The sequence below is a fragment of the Pterocles gutturalis genome, unplaced genomic scaffold (assembly GCF_000699245.1).
Source record: "Pterocles gutturalis isolate BGI_N339 unplaced genomic scaffold, ASM69924v1 scaffold6600, whole genome shotgun sequence".
In the NCBI taxonomy this organism is placed as follows: domain Eukaryota; kingdom Metazoa; phylum Chordata; class Aves; order Pterocliformes; family Pteroclidae; genus Pterocles; species Pterocles gutturalis.
The window spans coordinates 89,948-109,277 of record NW_010140622.1 but is presented as its reverse complement, the minus strand read 5'-3'; the positions used below and the strand labels follow the sequence as shown (position 1 = coordinate 109,277).

The window sequence follows — 19,330 nt, the reverse complement described above, 5'->3', positions numbered from 1 at the left end:
CAAAACTGAACACAGGATTCGAGATGCAGCCTCACCAGTGCTGAGTACAGGGGGATGATCACATCCCTCATCCTGCTGGCCACACTATTTCTGATACAAGCCACGATACTGTTGGCTTTCTTGGCCACCTGGGCACTCTGCCAGCTCATATTCAGCCTACTGACAACCAACAATCCCAGCCACCAGGCAGCTTTCCAGCCATTCTTCCCCAAGCCTGTAGCGTTGTATGGGGTTGTTGTGACCCAAGTGCAGGACCCAGCACTGAGCCTTGTCAAATCTCACACAAGTGGCCTCGGCCCATTGATCCAGCCTGTCCAGATCCCTCTGTAGAGCTTTAAAAGCAACACAAGTGCAGAGAAGCACACATTCTCAAGAGGAAGGAAATTTTTGCATTTGCTCTTTTCCTTCACACCCTCCATGCTTTACCCCGAGCTTAAACTCAGCAGCAGCAAGAAGCAGCTTCAGAGGACCTGCAAAACCTTCCCTACAGGAGAGCCCGGCACTTGGTCTTGTCTTCTGTCCAAATGGACAAAAGATGCTGGATCTGCCTGGCAAGGCTCACTGGCTTGGGACTGCCTTTCCCAGTGGGGGACAGTGGTTATGAAACTTGCTTTCAGAGCTGTCCCTGTTTGCAGGCTCTTTGTTCAACAGTGTTGCTTGTTTCAGGGCTACAGAGTGGTTTGGAATCAGACACAGCTTAAAGGAACAGCAAACCGAGGTGTGAGGTTCACTGCACCAGCAGCTTTCAGAGCGCCCTGCAAATACCCCAGGCTTTGCTTTTGCAGTGTGAAAGGGCATGCTTCAAAAAGCACTCCTGCAAAGGTGAAGTGTCTGGGAATGCCAGCACTGTCCCTAAAATGCCTTTTTCTTATCAAGGGCAGTGGCATGATCTGTCTAGATAGACCTGATTGCACAACTGCCTAACGCCAGCAACAGACCATCACGTGGCTCGACTCAATGGACCCAGCTCTGTCCCAAAGCAGGGCTGTGCGGGCACAGCCAAGGACAGCACAGGAGTTAAATACCAAGGCTGCTGTCAGCTATATATACAGCCTCGCACTTTGTCCTGACTTACTAATACAGTCATGCTCCCCAGAGCCTCCTGTGTTATCTTCCAAGGGAAGGGGGTTGTAGCACTCATTCATTTCTTTTGGATGATGATATATATAAAAGGCTTTTGAGAATCAAGAAACAATTTTGGGCAATTAAATAGTCCAGATTTGCACGATGACAGATCCCAGATGTGATTAAAAAAGACCACTGTGATGATATGTCTCTTTTTTTTTTAAAATCTATTGAGCATTTGCTTTATTATGGCTGTGGAAAGCAGCAATACAATCACTGCAAGATCTAGAGCGGGAGACTCATCTGGGAAATGATGACAGGAACGTGGGCTACACATGCTGCCCCCAAAGTAAATTAGCACACGTGCTTCTGCCGGGCTGAAGGATCCACGTGTCTTGTTTTTATAGCTACAGAGGCAAATGCATGTAGCCAAGGGGACTTATTTCAACTCAGCAATAATTTTTAATAGAGCAAACTTACCACGAGCAGAGTTCGACTTCTGTATTTCAGGGGGACTGGTCAGGAAATAAGAGCTGCCCTTACGTCAAACCCAGGGACAGGCAGGTACCTTACAGGGTTGGGGTAGGCACTTTCCTGTTACCACCTTACACAAAGTATTAACACCGAGACGTTTTCTATAGGGGCTAACAGGCTCTGTGCTACACAGTGACTCTTTCTTATCCCATGCTGACAGTCTTCCCTCTTATTCACAAGCAAAGTGTGCCTGACATGAGGACTTATTTTAAAGGTCCACATATAAACATTTTATAATGGAGGATCAAGATTAGTAGGGTGAGGCCATGTATTTTATTAGATCAACTGATACAGCTGGAAAAAGAAGCTTCAGGCACTCAGTCCCTTCATCCAGACTCAAAAAGAAGCAATAAACTATAGCTAAATACAGGTTAGAAACAACTGTTCCTACTTTAACCTAATTATGTTAATTAGACAACTTAAGAGAAAAGGGTTAAAGAAGGTTTATAAGCAACTAGTCACTGTTTTTGGGTTGCCTACAACTATCACTTCTCTTACAAAAACTTTAAAGAAGGTATATATTTCATTATGACAACCGCTTTTCTACGAAAACTTCAAGAAAATGCTATGTAGCATTATTACTGCTGCATAATATTCAATGCTAACAAGCAGATGAGCATAATGCTTATTGCCTAGTAAATTATTTCATTCCACAACACACATACCCCATAAAACCAGAAACAGAGCTCAACCTTCTGAAAAAGAAAAATGAAGACAGAGACAACTGCATGGCTCTGTGAACCAAAGGTAGAGGCAATTAAATATGCTACTTTTTATCTGGTTTAAAATTTCTTCCTAAGTACTATTGTTTTGAAAAACACTAATATTAGTGGATCTTCAAGGTCCTGAGCTTTGTAAATCTATTTAACTTTTAAATGAGAAAAATCTGAAAATGAGAGAAAGTAATGTATTTAACATTTAGCTGTTTTTCTCTAAGTTGCATAGTTTTCACATATTAAGTCTGGTGCTAGTTCTATAAATCCTAGGGAAAAATAAAGCCTGAACAGAGACTGAATATTTAAGGCCAAAAAAAGATTGAACAGTTTTACATCGTATGAACTGCACGAATCAGTAATCAGCTTATGAAGAACGGAAATGTCAAACCCTAAAGGGCAGCATTTGGAGTCGGTATTTCCCCTCGGCTGCTTTTCCTGAGCAATATATACAAAGGTATACACGTACCTCTATTTGCACATGTATGTTTATTTATGAGAGGGGTGCAGGCAGAGCGCAGGCAGAGCAGAGGTGCCCTGGGAGGGACACTGCACCAGTGCCCGACGGCAGCCTTTGCCCCACAGAACTTACGACCTCGGTAAACTGGACTTTAGTTTTGCAGATGGAGAACTGAAGTACGTGTGACTGAGTGACTTCCCAAAGTTGGCCGAGGAAGCTTGTGACAGACTGAACTCAACGGCTGTCAAGTAAAGAGTTCAGGGCTTCAGACAGGGCAGCCCCTGCTCTCAGAAGCAGATCCCCTCGCAAAACTTCTTGTCTCCCTCCAGAGGGATCTGTATTTGACCCAGAACAGCTCTTGTTTGGTAAAAGCCCACATTACGAGGTCCCTGAGCAGCAGTTACAGCCATGGAGCCGGGGTGTCTGTGTTAGAGGGACGCAGGACGGCTGGGCTGCCGGCCGACCTGTTCCGAGGGCACGCAGGAGCTCCAGGGGTGCCCCAGCACGCACACCGCAAGCAATGCAGTGCGGGCAAAGGAACACCTCCTGTTGTCTCTCATTCTTTATTGCTCTTGCAGCTTTTACCATCTCTTTACGGCTAATACCAGGCAGCAAGAATTACAATAAATGGCTACAGTCTTGCTCTTCTTGGCACAGCAAAAGAGCTTCTCTTCTCAATGCAGAGACTTGTCACAGTCAAGAAAATTATCCAAAGCTCAAAAAAGACATGAATTCAAGGCGAGTTCATTAAAATCCACAAATCTGTGTGGACAGTCTTACTCAGAATTACAGTGGTGCTACTTTGGTTAATGTAAGTTCATTTTTGAAGTGAATTAAACTAAACCAAATTAAGAACACTTTAATTAGTGCTGAGCTCTGCAGAGGGAAATGGGCTACTTATTTCCTTTTGCAGAATGTATTTTTCTTTTAAACTTAAAGGAAGATTGAACTGGCTGTAGTGAGTTCTTTAGCTAGAACTGACCAGTACTAACCACCGTACTATTAATATTTGTCAGTAAAAACACTGAGCTTCACAAGATCTTTTTTAATTACATAGAGAGAAAGTTTTCTGACATGCTTTTGAGAGAAATACTCAACTCATTCTGGATGAACTAGAATGAACCAGCATGCAGATAACTAAGCACACTACACAGCACAAATTGCATCTTCTATTTATGCAGAATCAAGTCAGAATTGTAAAGATGGAAAAATTCATTTTGATTGCCTTATAATTCAGCTTTTGTGTAGAATTCAGAAATACTCGGATGTACTTCAGTCTGAGATTTTATTTCCATTCTTCTCCTGGACAAAATCAAGTGACAACATCTGGCTCAGGGTATGTGTGTATTATTTTTTTTCTCTCTAAGTAAAATGTATTGTTCACAAGGGGATCGGAGATTTAGATTTTTGCTCAATCGCTTTTGGGCAGCTCCCCCTTTTAGCAAAGTTTGTTGGCTAGCTGTCCTTACAAGTCATCATTACAGGAAGCTGAGCAAAAAACAGGAGAAAGTTAGACTGTGCTTGAAATCTCTGGAACAAAAGTGCCTGATCCAGCAACTTATTACCAAAGTAGAGATCCTGTGCTGTCACCCCTGCTCCACGCAAACACAGGCAGCAGGTGAGCCACGTGCATGCCTCGAGCTGCAGAGCTGGAATGGGCATTCACAGCAAGTCATGGAAAAACGTGGGTTTTGCTGAGCATCTCCAAGAGAAAGCTCACCAGGAATCAATTCAACTACTGAAAAGCTCCCACAGAGCGTTTACAAGGAAAGGTGAAGATAGTTAAACCTGTTTTCCTTGCAGTGTCAAGCTACAGAAGTGTGTTACAGCATTTTTTAAAAAATATGCTTCAGCATGCGGCGCCATATATAATGTGCTCACAGTTAGAAAATGCAGAGTTAGCTGCCTTTTGTTACCAGTATCTCAGTTGGCTGGCTGGCAGGCAAGTCTTGATAAAGAAACAACAGATAACGTCCCAAACCTCAGCAGTGAATGAAATGCCACGAGGGTAAAGTCCCACATCTCCCGATAAGGCTGCACACACACTGTATGGAGAACCCCCATGGGCGGCTGCTCAGGAGCCTGGCTGGCTCGCACAGCTGGTGATGGCACACACAGCTTTCGTGTCGGGGCTGGTGGGTCAAAGCCAGCGCAGACCAAAAGCGTTACAGTCATTACCCTCTCATGGCTGGCGTACAGTGATAAATTAGTTGATGGCAGCAGCAGACAATTCCTAATGAGTGACTTTTCATACCAGAAAATCACTGCCGTTGCCAGTGATTGTTAGCTGCGTTGAGACTTAGCAGAAAAGCCACGAGGATGATGGGGCATTGCAGCTGCCTGCTCTATCTTCTCTGTACATGAATACGGAAGCTCGGAGAACAATGCGGCACCCTTGAAATGCTCTCCCCGCTAAAATAAAAGCCCACTTGAAGCCACTGCAACTGCTCGATGCTTTGCAAGGGCGGTGCCTTTGAATGGGAAACGCACCCTGGAAAGTATGGAGAAACAAGGCCCCTCTACTTGCATAGGAACTGCCTGCATGGGAATGATCACCCAGACCGTGGCTACCCTGAGCTAGCCAACCCTCCAGTGCTCACACTGCTGTCTGAGCATGCAACGCGATACCTCGAGCACGGGTGCTCGTGAAGACCATTGGCCATTCCTTTGGAAAACAGGGAAGGCTTTACATTCAGAAGTTTCACACCGTTCTGGCAATAATCCAGTAAAGGCAATTATTGCTGTTTTTCTCTACTTCCTCCCTGATTTAAAAAGCATCAGGCTCTTCTGCCCTGAGAGGGAGCAGCAGCCCATGCTGCTGTCAAGGAAGCCAACTCTGGACTACAGATCTAAGTCTCATATTTTATAACATACATGTTTCACACATTAGACAAAACCTACCTGGCAAGTCACTGTACAGTGCTGACAGAAGGTATTTCAATCAATGGGAAAATATGGGTCTATCGTTAATCAGATATTACAAGTGTAAAACCACATTTAAAAATCCCCCCCCCCCCCAATTTGTCTGTAGGGTCAAATGGCCCAAGGTACTGCTTCACGAACAGTCCTATGTGCAATACATTACAACTTCCAAAAGATTTCTTCTGAAGAACATGGAGTAAGGGCAAACAAACAGAAAACCAATTTCAGAAAAACATCCTGTTAAGAATTACTCACCCCACCAAATCCTCTAAAACGCTGCAGGACATCATTGTTGATGAAACAGGACTGTGCAGGATCACGGAGGGCTTGGTCCAAGAGGTGGTCTATGAAGTAGATGCCCGGCTCGATGGTCAGCACCATGCCCTGCTCCAGGCTGCGGGCAGTGCGCAGGCTCCTGAGCCCCGGCAGGTCAATGCGCTCTACCCCCTGCGGAAGAAACACCAGTTCTGACAGACAGAAAAGCAATCCATGGCTCACCTCTTATCAAGACCCTCCTACATGGACTGCTCCGTAAGACACCCAAAATACAAAAAATAATGGGGAAGTAGAGGATGGAAACCGTGCTGTACAGTTACCTCTCCTGTCCCTCATTTAGCTTTCACGTGCGGCCATGACCAGCTTTCAACTCAACACCCTGACTGTTTTTTGCACCACAGAAATCCCAGCTGTGGATATGCTTGGTATCATCACTCTCTACACCTTGGGAGAAAGTACTGCACTACAGAGAAAAAAATAATTACTTGCGCTGTTTCTTTCTATATCCTCCCTTGCAAAGTACAATATTTTAAGCGATGTGCAAATCTTGAAATGCCCCCTCGATGCCATGGCTGAAATACATGAACTATGCAGCAGAGAACAATTTTTCCAAGGATATGCAAATGCTTATTCTCACTGAATGTTATTAAAATTACACATTTATGATCTTGATTGAGGAGCAATGAGTCTACACATGACCTCATAAAAGCAGCCCATTTAAAACTAAACTTTTGTCAGATTCAGACTTTCAGGCAACATGGTGCTGACTGATATTATTAAAAACTAAGTCAAAACAAGTCCTGACTAGCAAAACATTCTCTTCTTCCCAAAAGCTGGTAAAGTAAAATGATATATGAGGACGTGCTTAGTCAAGGAATTAGAAACACTGCAAAGACTAGTTCGGGATATTAATTTTCTTCCCCTAAATGTGCCAAGTATTGCAACATCGGAATAAATATATCTCAATCCCATTAGCTTTTTGAAAATTCTTTGCAACTGGAGCAAAATTTCACCAACAAAATATTGTGATGACCAGCAAACAGCTCACAGGCCCACTAGCTTGCAAACCTGCACACATACTTTGCTCACAAAAACTTTTCCGCTTTAGCCAGTAAGTCAGAGATGAACAAGTCTGCAAGACCAAGGCGTTATTTATCTGGTCTCCAGGTAGCTTTCCCAAACCTTTCTTCTGGCCAAAGTCACGGTAATTTTCCTTGCCAGCAGAAGGGGCGACTCCTTTCAGCACCACTAGCAGCGTGACTGGTACCATGAGGATGAAACATCCCCCTTCTCCAGGACAAAGCACACTGCCCAGCATGTCCACGCTCCTGTATTTCTGCCACCCCAATGCAGGGGGGCAGAGGGAGGCAGGAGCAGACTCTGCAGATTAGCCACGTTTTAGTCTTACTGAATCACTCCCCCTTCAAAGTGGATATAGCCCCACCATACTGTTTGCTCTTGAGCTCCACTTTCAGTTCAGAGAAAGCCTATTGCATAGCAATCCTGCTTGCAACAGCCACTCAGCAGTGTTTGTTTTATTCTCACTGGTCACCCAAGCAATCCTGGGGTTGCTTTTTTTTTCCTTTGCAAAGCTTATTCTGTTCCAATGCACAGCATCTCACAGCAGCCTTGATTTTCAGAGCTCACCAGCCTGGACATCTGCAGGTAGGTTTGCCCCTTTTTTCAGAGATGCAGAGCATTTGCAATTCTTGGTGCCCTCGCAAGCCAGTGAGTGTATCCCGAACATTTTTATTCTGTATTTGACACATTTTATGTTTGATCTGAATTTTGCAGAGCATTACATTACACTAAAATATGAAAGCATGATTTTATTTTGCCGAGGCTAGGAAACAGGAATACTCTGATATTAAGCAAGGCACTTTGCATTTATATTCTTATCAAAAACCAAAGAGAATCAATATGTTTCTAAACTTGAAACAATAACTGCACTGAAATGGAGCCATTTTCTCTTTCTCCTGCTGTCCCAAGGGGTTTGGCATCTTACACATTCATTGTAATGTGTAAAGGAAATGAGGGCATCCAATCTTGTGGATTAATCTCTCCATGAGCTGTGAACAATTAGATTAGTGTCTGGACCTTTTGGTGTCTTGCCAACTATCTATCGGCTGCTTTACAACAAACAACCCATATTTGGCTTTTAAATACACTTCTCTTCAATTCTACTTGTAAATGCCTTTTCTGAGGCAGTCAATCCAAGACAGATGCTAGAAAGATGAATGCGTAGTGAGGAAAACAATGGCAAACATCCTCTGAAGGCAGCCCTGGCACAGCGTCCGCATTTTTTTGCCTTTTTTTAAAACAAATGTGGTTTCACACCAGGTGTGACAATCAAGCCTCGATGCCTACTTCAGATGCCTCTGTACAACCATTAAAGCAATGCGTAGACATTTTGTCTGGACTGCTTGCAGTCTGATTTGGCTTTTAGAACTTCTTACAAGAAGCTAACAGCACATATACAACCCAGGAGTAAGACCTGAGGATTCCTGTTTGGAAACCTCCTTCAGCAGTGCAGGCTCCCCAGGCCATCAGCAACGCAGGGAGGTCCCCGAGGTACCTGAATACTCCCGCTTACCCAGAAGTATAATTTTAACTTCACTAGAAGGAATTCACAAACTCCTTCTGATATTCCCTCAACTCTAGGCTGTGTCAGCTCTTGGTTTCATCTCCAGGTCTTTGGCTTTTTCAGGCACTGAAGTCACAGTGTAAATGGCAGTGGCCACATCTCTTCCATGAAAGCATCTCTCACAGGTCTTTAGAGAAAGGGTAAGACTGCTCAGCTTTTCAATGACAGCAAGTAGGACACCAGTGGATGGGCTTTCTTTTCACAGAGGCTAGTAAAGGGTTCACCAAGAGATGTGTGAAATGGAAGAGGAGACAGACAGGTTCTGGCTATGGTGTGTACGTGGCTGGGCATACCCCAAGAAGATGACAGCCCCAGTCCAGCTTGTTGCAAGGCTGAAGGACAGCGTGAGCTGGCACAGGGAATGAGCAGAGCAGGGAAGGTGACCAACTTGGGGAGATGATGAAATTCCTCCTTTTGAGAACATAACTGGATTAAAACGTACATCAGACTACGGCTTCAGCATCCCAAGTGACATCTGATCTCTGGGCACTCGTGACCGTCTCAGCAGCCACCACAGACATCAGGCCCAGGGGCTGACAGTTAGCTCTCAGTCTGCTTTGGTTGTTTATGAAAACTAGGACAAGCTGTGATTTTTTTTTAAATGACCGAAACACCACCACTCCCCAAACAGAAGGTGACAGGTCTGAAACAAGGACATCGCCACTTTCCATCAAGTCAAACCCTGTTGGGAGCAAAGCCTCACACTGTCATCCACTGGTACAACTCTTCTGCTATTAATGGATTTTCTCCTTTGTGAGGAGAAAACTTCCCTTCATTTTGCAGCTAAACAACTAATGCCTTGTTTTCAACAATAACCGTGATGTTGTTTTGTAGTCAGATGAAATGAAGAGTGAAAATGTGAACGCTGGCGCAGCAGCTGTGTGGATATCTGCTTCTATTAGCGTTATATCCTGGAGGCCTGGCCATGGAGCAGGACCCTGTCACACTCAGTACTGCACAACTGTAAAGCACAAGCTGGTAATTTACCTCAAAAAAAGTGTAGAGAATAATCTAGAAAATATTAACACCTAGGCATCTAGAAAGAGACTCCCAGTGATATTTTGGGAAAATTACTTTTTGAAGAAATGTTTATTTTCCTGTATATTGCAACAACAGACTATATCCGAAACCGTTTTCTAAGACTGATTTATTTGGAGGTTCTGCTCACATTCTAGAATTGAGACACTCCCCCACAGTAAGCCCAGATGTATGACACTGTCATTTGCGACTGTACTCCTGCCAAGAACATCAGATTGCAATTAATGGTTCATGTAAGGTAACAAAAACCAGCATGTCTAGGCAACAAGGACTGTCAAGAGAACAAGAGAATTATTATGTAAACTGATTTCATTACTATGTAAGCAAAAGAACAGTTCAGACTAAGCGTGCAGTAATATAAAATATAGATCTATTCTTGGAATAAGCAGGGAATTAGGAAGTATGACATATGCCTCTTCCCCAGAAAAGTGGTTGTGGAAGAGTAGAATTTGACATATCCCCAGACTACCTCTGTATAAGGATGAATTACTGCCTGGCTCCTAAGCAACTCAATGGTTAATGGGGGTACATGTTGCTTTTTTCCATGGAAGAACTGCCATGTGTATCATGCTGGATCTTGTCCCACAGACACCAGCTAACAGGCAAAGCGATGAGAAGCAGAAATTGCTCCAGGTCCCCTCGGGTGAGCCTGATCTTGGTTTTTGGATCAGGACAGAATAAAACCACAGGTGCTGCCTCCGTGTTGGCTGGTCATCCCCCACAGGGCCATTACACTAGCTAGGGATGCGCAAGCGCAGAGATGTGAAGACACCTTCTCTCCTGAAACCAGGGGCTGCAAAACTTAGTTGGCATCACCCAGAAGTTTCCTCAAGCCAGCAATGGCAGCAAAACACGGCCACAGCAGAGATCACCAAAGCTCCTCATAACTGCAAATACTGAACCACAGTGAAAGACTCATGTAATGACACAAACTAGTTTCTTGTACTTTTTTCCAGCTAAGAAGTCATCACAGAACTTTTTTGAGGCTGACAAAAAATGTCAGACTGTCCCAGTCAGATGACATCCAATACAGCGAAGTCCTAACCATTTTACCAAGCTAAGTGCAATCAAGTATTTAAATTAGTTAGAATAAATTGTATTTAGATTATACAAACTCAACACTGAAATGAAATCTCAGCTCTTTCACTGCTCCCTATTCTCCTGCTGTATATACCCAACTTCTAATTACCTCATTTATTGGAAAAGAGCAGAGCCTTACGCCGCTAATAAAATAAAAGTCTTGAATTCCATTTCACTTGTCTCCTGCTCCCTTCTCTCTAAGCCCTTGTTTCTCTTGCTGAGTGCTACTAATGAAAATTAGTTTATTCAATCTATCCTGCTTCTTTGCAGCAGCCTGAGCTGCTATAGTCACCTTTGAAATCAGCAGCAGGTTACAGGAGAACGTGCCCCAAGCATCACATACCACTTGTGGCATTTGCAAGTCAAAGCTTCCACTTCTGCAGGAGAATCTAATTACTAGCTGGAGCTTTTGGGACACAGCTCAAAGTTAATATTGGGGGAATGGAAGGCACGTGATGTTTAACTCACTATTTTTATTTTTTAAAACATTTTTGTCTTTTCCTAGGTATTAGCCGTGGTATCAGATTTAATCTGCCTTATAAGTTTCCTGTTATTGCAGGGAATGAGGAAGAATCACCTGCCACTTATTTGAGGCACCGCTACCTGCTCTGTGTCAGAGCTGAATTTCAATCCATTGCTACAGTGTGGTTCTGAGCATAACTTCCCATGTCATTTTTGCTTGCTGATCCTCAGATGTCACCAAGCTCAACTATCATAATGGAAATAATAAAACATACAGATTTTTTTTTTTTCTTAAAGCATGAGTGTGAGAAAAAAAGAGATAGCAAATAGCAAAAATCACCAACTTGACAACTACAACAGAAACCTGGAAGATAAGGAGACTATTCAGATAGCGAATTCATAAGAAATGAGATAAAGAATTGCAAAAGCTACCAGCAACACTGTTTTAAAATGAGACCAATGACAAGCACAATTTAAAGTCTAATGGACAGATTTTCTTGTGACAAACAGAAAGCATAGATAGGCAATGGCCTTAAATGAGAGGGCTTTTTCTTTTATGATCTTCAGATACTAATATAGTGGAAACTGCATAGCAAAAAACCTAAAGTATACTATGGTACCTCTCATACCTCACTTTTATGTGTAATTGAAAGCAGAACTGTACTGTCTTGGTTTTTCTCTCTTCCTGTGTCTAGAATGAACTGCTGAAAAACACACAAGCTCTGTTAGTGTCTTAAAATTTCAGAAAGATTTGGACAATAAATAATCAGATAAAAATTCTCTTAGCACAGAAAGTCTTTTGCAACAAACTTCAACAATTAAGAGAAACACAAGCAAGTACTTCCATTAAAAAAAAAATCAACCAGAACTACTGAAACCCAAACCAACCAATAAAAAAAAGTCCAAGTCCATGACACTTTGTTTTTCAGAAGAGAAGGGAAACCCTGTGGTACGACAGGGCATGGTCTGCACCCCAGCACTGCACTGACACAGCACCTGAGCCCTCCCTGCTCCTCTGCACCCCAGCACTGCACTGACACAGCACCTGAGCCCTCCCTGCTCCTCTGCCTCTCCTCAAGTCCTAAGTTTCCATAAACACCCAAACTCCAGCATCGGTCCTCACAAGGAGAAGCTGCTGGGAACCAATCACAGCTTTTCTGAGCACATGTAAGATGCTGCAGCAGGGTAAGAAGAGAGCTTAACCTAACTCTGGAAGGGGTTTAAATCCCACTGAAGAATCTTAGGCTGCAGGAAACTCTCCTGGTTGATGTTTGAGCCAACTGATAACAATAAGCACTATGGATTCCAGTGCTGTTCTGCATGTAAATGCTGCAGAATTGAAAGTCTTCGCCACTTTGTTTCTTGCCTGCACTCTGCCTGCTCAACAGCCCCCACAACCATAGGGCTCTGCTATTCAGGAATGCAAAGAACCAGAAAGAAAGTGATTCAAGGAGACCCCATGAAGCTGAAGCAGCAGGTTTCTTCTAATCTTTTCTCAAGGTGTACAATCGCTTACAAGAACAAAACCTAAAGTTAAAACTGGTGAAAGGCCCTTTTACACTTTTATCATGTAAGTGCCTACCATACGGGCTGTTTCATGTTTGCAGGTTTTGGGTATGCACAGCTAGAGCAAGGCTTTTTCAAGGTTATGGCCAAGGGGAGCAATTTGCAGCACCGGGGCTCTACATAACAGCTTTAGGCTCCTTGGTAAATTCACCTCATCCTCTGCTTCTTAAAGGAAAAAACATTAATGCATCATCTGCAATGCTAACCACAAAAAACCAGAATCTTCTGCTTCAGCATAAAGTAGGATACATAAGGAAAACAATTTCTGCCAGAACAAGAAAGGGAACAAGATTATTCCTGTATTCTCTAGTAGGTTTGGTGACCTAAATCCCCAGACAGTCATCTGGGATCTGGGAGCAAGCTTACTGTTAGAGCCAGACACAGCTTGTAGACCTCTCCGAGCAGTAGAGATGTTCCCCAAGCATGCACAGTAATGGAAGGACATGGATAACTCAGGATCAAAACAAACCTCTAACCTTAATTTGCTGATGCAGAATAGCGATGAAAGGATCAGCTTTTCATGAGACTAGAGAATTGAATTAAAAGTTTAAACTAAGGTAAATCTTATAATTTTAAAAGACAAAACAAAATGAAACTCTTAATTCACAAGATGTTAAAATCACAGTAGTTATTAACCTAACTTAAATTAACTGGCTTATTATTATAGAAAGTCATCAAATGTACTTAGCATTCTTTAGAGCCTTACAGTCAATTAATATAACATGAAATTGAATCAACTCAAGCATCTAGAGACGCAGAACCTAGATTTAAATTAAAACTTCATCCCCATCTACCTCAGGGTCTGAAAATTTGGGATCACCTACCACATTTTCTCCATTGCAACAGGCACAAACCCTCATTTATACCCCATATCAAATTTACCCAGAAACAAATGAAAGACTGTGGGAAAACCATCTCCATGATTAAATTTTACAGCTGAAGCTAAACCCAGCGGAGTTTTCACCCTTTGAAGCTAGCTCTGTCTGACTAAGGGCCAGATTTTCTGAAGTGATTAGTACCACTGGGGCCGAATTTTCAGAACTGCTCAAGTTGTAGTTAGACCCTTAAAAGAAGCAGACAGATTTTCAAAGAAGCGTTCGATGCTCGGCTTCCCCATGAGGAATACCACAGTACACTGCAGGAGGCCCGATTCCCGAAGGAGCTCTTGACTGCTGAGTACTTCTGAAAAATCAGGACATTTACTTACGTGCTTCAGTGGGAAACAGTGGTGGTTACAGTCTTTTAAATTTTGCCCTACCCATAGTTGCTAAGCTGCATTTATTGCTGGCCAAAACCAATTATTCTTTATCATGGCAAAAAAGAGGAAGGGAAATGTAATATTTTTCTAATATCCCAGAGTATCTTTTGCAGAAAACATGCAAGTTTTTTACAGTGTTTGTCAAAGAGGAAGAAAGTGCTTGTTCAACGCTGCATGTGAAAGCAGCTTACTGGAAAAGATGAAAACTTATTATTGCCAATTTTGAAAAAAGAAATCTTTGGCTACTAATGAATAACTAATCTAAGCTAACAATGTCTGGAAATAGTTTTTTTGGAACAAACAAAACTTTGTGACGGATAAAAATTAGGAAATTAAAGCTTATTGTATTATTCCAAATGTAACTGTTTACACTTGAGGAAAAATACTGGAATAATATTCACTTGGAAAGTTTGTATTTTTAAAAAATCCTTTGTAATGCTCCCAGAAATTCCCTTGGCCAAAAGCAAATAACTTGCTTCTTAACCAGCTAGAAAAAAGAGCATGATACTACAGGCATGGGCTCAGTGCACAATAAACACACAAATGGCTTTATGAAAATCCTTGTGAAAATGCTGCTAGCTGGTAAACATTTAAAACACACCAAAAATCACTCCACAGCGTACTAGCTGTCTTCAAAATGTGTTTTCTCATGAAACAACGAGACACAGGCAGAAAGCCTTCTCCCATTTAATACAGACACGTATCACACGGACACGAGAGGTGCCCAGTTGCTCACTTTCAGATTTACCTGGGGAAAACCACGTCCCCTGAAGCCTTCCAGTGCCACCCCGGCACCACAGCCGTGCAGCTCCCTCCTGCCGCAGGCAGGGACTGTGCCTCCCATTAGAGCTTCAAGCCCAGAGAAGCCTAATGAAGTTCACCCCATTGACAAGCTTTTGATGTGGGTTTTCCACCATCAGGTGCTCCGACACTCAGGTACCTCACCTTAGTCAATTCAATATAAGTAACCTCATGCTTTGGGTAAGAGAGAGGTGAAAGGCCTAACAGAGGAGGAATTAATGGTGTAGAGAGAGCTTAAAGGGGCTGCACTTCTGCAGAACCCCAAAGTCATTATTTTTCAAACTAACCTGATGCCCCACCTCTATCGACATGCATATTTATGTGCAAATACAGAACTTCAGCTATTTGTTTGTGAGCTTATATATATGCTTCTCCCATATTCAGGAAATTTGTTATTTAGTATTGGATGTTTGAATGTAAATTAGCCATGCTAACATGATTAATGTAAGAATGCAGGTGCATGTCTACACAAATAATTTTAATATTTGCAGTTATAGAATTCTCTATCTGCACAGAGCTCTGGTATTTTTACACATGTGAAGTATGAAAGTGGAGAGCCTAACTCATTAGACAATACAATCTCTAAACCCATTTTTATCTATAACAGGTTGCTCTGTGGATAGATCGGTCTGCTTTCAGAAAAATGACCCTTAAATTATATAATACAATGGATAATTAACATTTATAATTTTGGTCATATGTAAATAAAAATTAGTTTCAAAAACTGATTCTGTAGCTCATATGCCACACTAATGAAACCTGCTGAGGGATGGAAGGTGCACAGGGTCCATTGCTCTATACTCTCCAAAAATCAGTTCTAGAAATCTCCCTTGAAATTAAGGTATGTGCTCTAACCTTCAAAGCATCGTTTCTAAGTAAACATCAAGCATGGTACTTTTTTACTCCCACAATTCTTCTCACTTGTTCCTAAAATCTAGCTATCTCTTTACCCTATGTAAGTCCACCAAATTCAGGAAGGTTATTCACAACACAAGCAAAAACAATCTAAGCAAAGGCATGCATCTTCGGGGTCCCAGATTTTGATGTCCATGAACTCTCCAAGTAATCACATCCCTTGTTTGCAAAAGTGAACCAAGCAGTAGCAGCTGTTATGTGGCCTGCCCACCCAATATGAACAAGCTCCAAAATAAGCTTAAACCTTACCTAAAAAGTTCTCAGTTCCTTTTTCAGGTTCTTGTAAAAGAACACCTTACGTAAGAGAGAAGGCAAATGATCCATTTCCGTATTGTATTATTGAAAACCTTTAAACAGTCAGCCTCAAAAAAAGCAAAACATAACACACAGAAATTCCTTCTGAAAACTTTCTGAAGCTCCTGTAAACTTTCCTTCTTTATTCAAACCTTAAGTTCAATTCCCCTTAGAGTTTGGGTTTTTTTTTTTAGTATCATTGCAAACATCGTACCATTCATTGGTTACAGAATTTTATGCATTCTGCTTTCAGACCACAGTCATGAACCATCCTGTTAATTCAAGGAAAAAAGGTAATCATTCTGTGTTTTCTCCAGAAACTCAGAATAAAAGAGGTTATCCTTTCATATTTGGAAGACTTGATGGATTTTTTTCGTTTCTGTTCTCATTCCAGAGCAACACATCTACATTGGTGACCATGTTGACACTGGAGATCTACATTCAAGACAGGAATATGAGCCAGCTTGCTTCCAGATGACACACCCACTGGGAATCACTAGCCCAGATGCAGCAGTGGGCTCCCACAGCTGTCTCACATCTGGAATGGGGAAAGTGAGTCTTCCCACTACAGGTCTTGGGTAGACTGAGATGCTCTCTGTCACATCATAGGGTACGCTTGAGCGATGTATGTCACAGCAGTGACTCATGGAGGAACAACACAATCTATGTAGAAATTGAACAGATTAAGAATGCGTAAAGGGCAGCGTCAGGTGACTTCTTACCATAAGCAATTTATGTTTTAATGAACTAATAGATTCCCTTAAAGTAAACTGCATAAAATACCACATCCAGACAAAGACACACTTAAATGCACTTCTGCTCCACCTCTGTGAAGATGCTACTGGCTAATCATGCATAAGCTAAGAGAAATGCAGATCGAACTGAGAGGGGTTAATCTGCAAGGCAGTTGAGAATGGACTAACACTAACCTCTGGGTAGCCTCCAACGTCATGCACGTCAATTCCAAGTAGATGTCCAAGTCCGTGTGGCATAAATACTGCACCCAGATGAACCTTCACCATGTCATCTACATTGCCTTTCAGAATGCCAATTTTAGTCAACTCCTCCAGATGGACTCTGTCAGCCAGACGGTGCATGTCAGGCCAGGCGACCCCTTAGAGAGCAGAGACAAGCAGCTGAGTTAACTATTGCTAAAAGTTTTAAAAGACAACTTTCAAAAAGCAGATGTTAACACGTGTCCTTTGTTTATATAAAAAAAAAAGGTGGAAAGAACAACTATATTACCACAAAAATACTTTAAAGAAGACAAAATTATCTTAAGATGCATGCAAAGCACAGAAAACTACAAATAAGAGAAACAGAAGCACCTTAGAATCCTGATCCACAGGAAAAAAACATTAAGACACTGTATGTAAGCATTTCTACGCAGATACAAATGTATCAGAGAGAGTTCCAAAAGAATGTCAGTTGTAAAATGCAGTTATTTAAAATGCAGAGCATAAAATATTACTACACTATTATTTTCAAATGATCATACCCATTTACAACATTTGAGATGGACAGTACTTTTCTACGTACGCAGAAGATTTAAAGCCCACATCTTTCTGGCAAAGAAACTCTCCAGAAATTAATGATTCCCTTGTGTTAATGGGCTGCATAAAACACGAGTCCTCTAATACACATACTACAACAGCATTACAAAATACTGTTGGTTGACTAAAGACAGAGTGCCAGGATACATTAGATTTCTATTATTTGGTATAGGATACAATTTTGTTTGACAAACTGCTAGAGGGAGGAGGGAAGAAGAAAGCAGCTCTTTTGTTAGTAACACAGTACTGTCTTAATTAGTTCACCATGGCTTTGAGTCATCATCAACAGAGCGGTTGCAGAGTCAAGACAACTAGGGCTAAGGTACACTAGAAGAATATTTTCCTTGTTCAGTTTTGGCACGATTAAATAAGTAAAAAACGAGCAACTTCTAAGGCCAAAACCGCATCAGGTTCCATTTGCTTTAATCCAGTTAAACATGCAGCTCTAGGGTCTTGTGAACATGAATGTCATATCATAATTACATTAGCACTTTTTGCTTAGAGTACTGAGGCTTCAAAGGCTGAAATAAAATCATCCTATGGGAGCGCTTAAAAAACATTCAGTTGTCTTATATGGCTCTGATATAAAGGTCAAAAACAAACTGCAGAGCAAGTGGCTGCTCCGTCTTGCACATTGTCCACACAGAAACCGATGCACCTTTACAGTCTCATTAACACTGACTGGGAATCATCTCAGCACATAAGTCAGTTAGCAGGCAGCCTCCTTTTCCTCACCAGATTACTCAGATATCAAACTTTTATAGCTTGTTGCTTTTGACAACTGTGTTCAACGTAATTTTACAAGAATTTATATTTTTGTCTTTTCGAACATTGATTGTATTGCAGTTTTCACTTCTCTAGATTTATCTGTTTCACAGCTGCCTCACAATATGCTCCAATCTATTGCATGATACATTGAAATCATTACCATCTATCACGTCAATATTACTGATATCAAACCGGAAGCATTACTGAATCACAGTTGCTTTCCTGTTGATTTTGTAGATGCAGGAAGACAGAATTTCTGTGTGTAATTCCCTGGTCACCTTCTGCACTTCACTGTGAACTCTAAGAGCTCTAAAAGTCTTTAATATTCTATCTGGGGACACTAGATGTTCTTCTGAGATCTCTCTCATGACTTAGCTGAGTATTAATACAAGTCTTCTATTTTCATCCCCGTGACTGCAAAGCCACATAGAACGTCTGACCCTGCTCAACTATTTGAAGCCTCATCCTCCTTTGATATAAACGAAGGTCAGAACTCTGCTGCAGTATGACAAAACACAACCATATCCTGGATGCTCTGAATCAACTTAGGATGAAGCGTCTGAGAGATGAACTGAAGATGAGGTGCTGGCTGTTTGTAATACAGCTTCCCTCTGAGCTGCGCTGGTTCTGTTCATCTCAATCCAAACACACAGACTCCACTCACAGAGATACAGCGACCTTTATTAAACTAAGAAAGAGATACAAGGATTAAACTGATCAGAAATGAAAACACCAAAACCACATATCCATTTGTCTGCAGAAGTTTAATACAGCAAATGAATGACACTACTGCCCTAACTTCAAGACTGCTGTGGCTGTAAATCCTGAGTATTTCTGAGCACTAAGCAAATCCGTTATAGCCCATTCTTCCCTCCCCTCTACATTTTTATTTTTCTCTCACTGAGAAAAAACATAACTATTTTCCTGCTCCTCCTTCTGTCCAGAGCTCTACGTTTTCTATCTGTTTTGGTTTTTATTCAT

The 19,330-nt window shown here is 41.9% G+C and overlaps 1 protein-coding gene across 1 annotated transcript in view; it reads right to left on the bottom strand.

Moving 5' to 3' along the window:
• Window positions 1-5,949: 5,949 nt before the first annotated feature.
• PEPD (peptidase D) overlaps window positions 5,950-19,330 on the bottom strand; it is a gene marked incomplete at both ends in the record, with an annotated part of 97,449 nt that continues 84,068 nt past the window's right edge. The window contains 2 exons of the mRNA XM_010083733.1: window positions 5,950-6,141; window positions 16,958-17,142. Coding sequence (XP_010082035.1) covers window positions 5,950-6,141; window positions 16,958-17,142 — 377 coding nt within the window. The remainder of the gene's footprint in view (window positions 6,142-16,957; window positions 17,143-19,330) is intronic.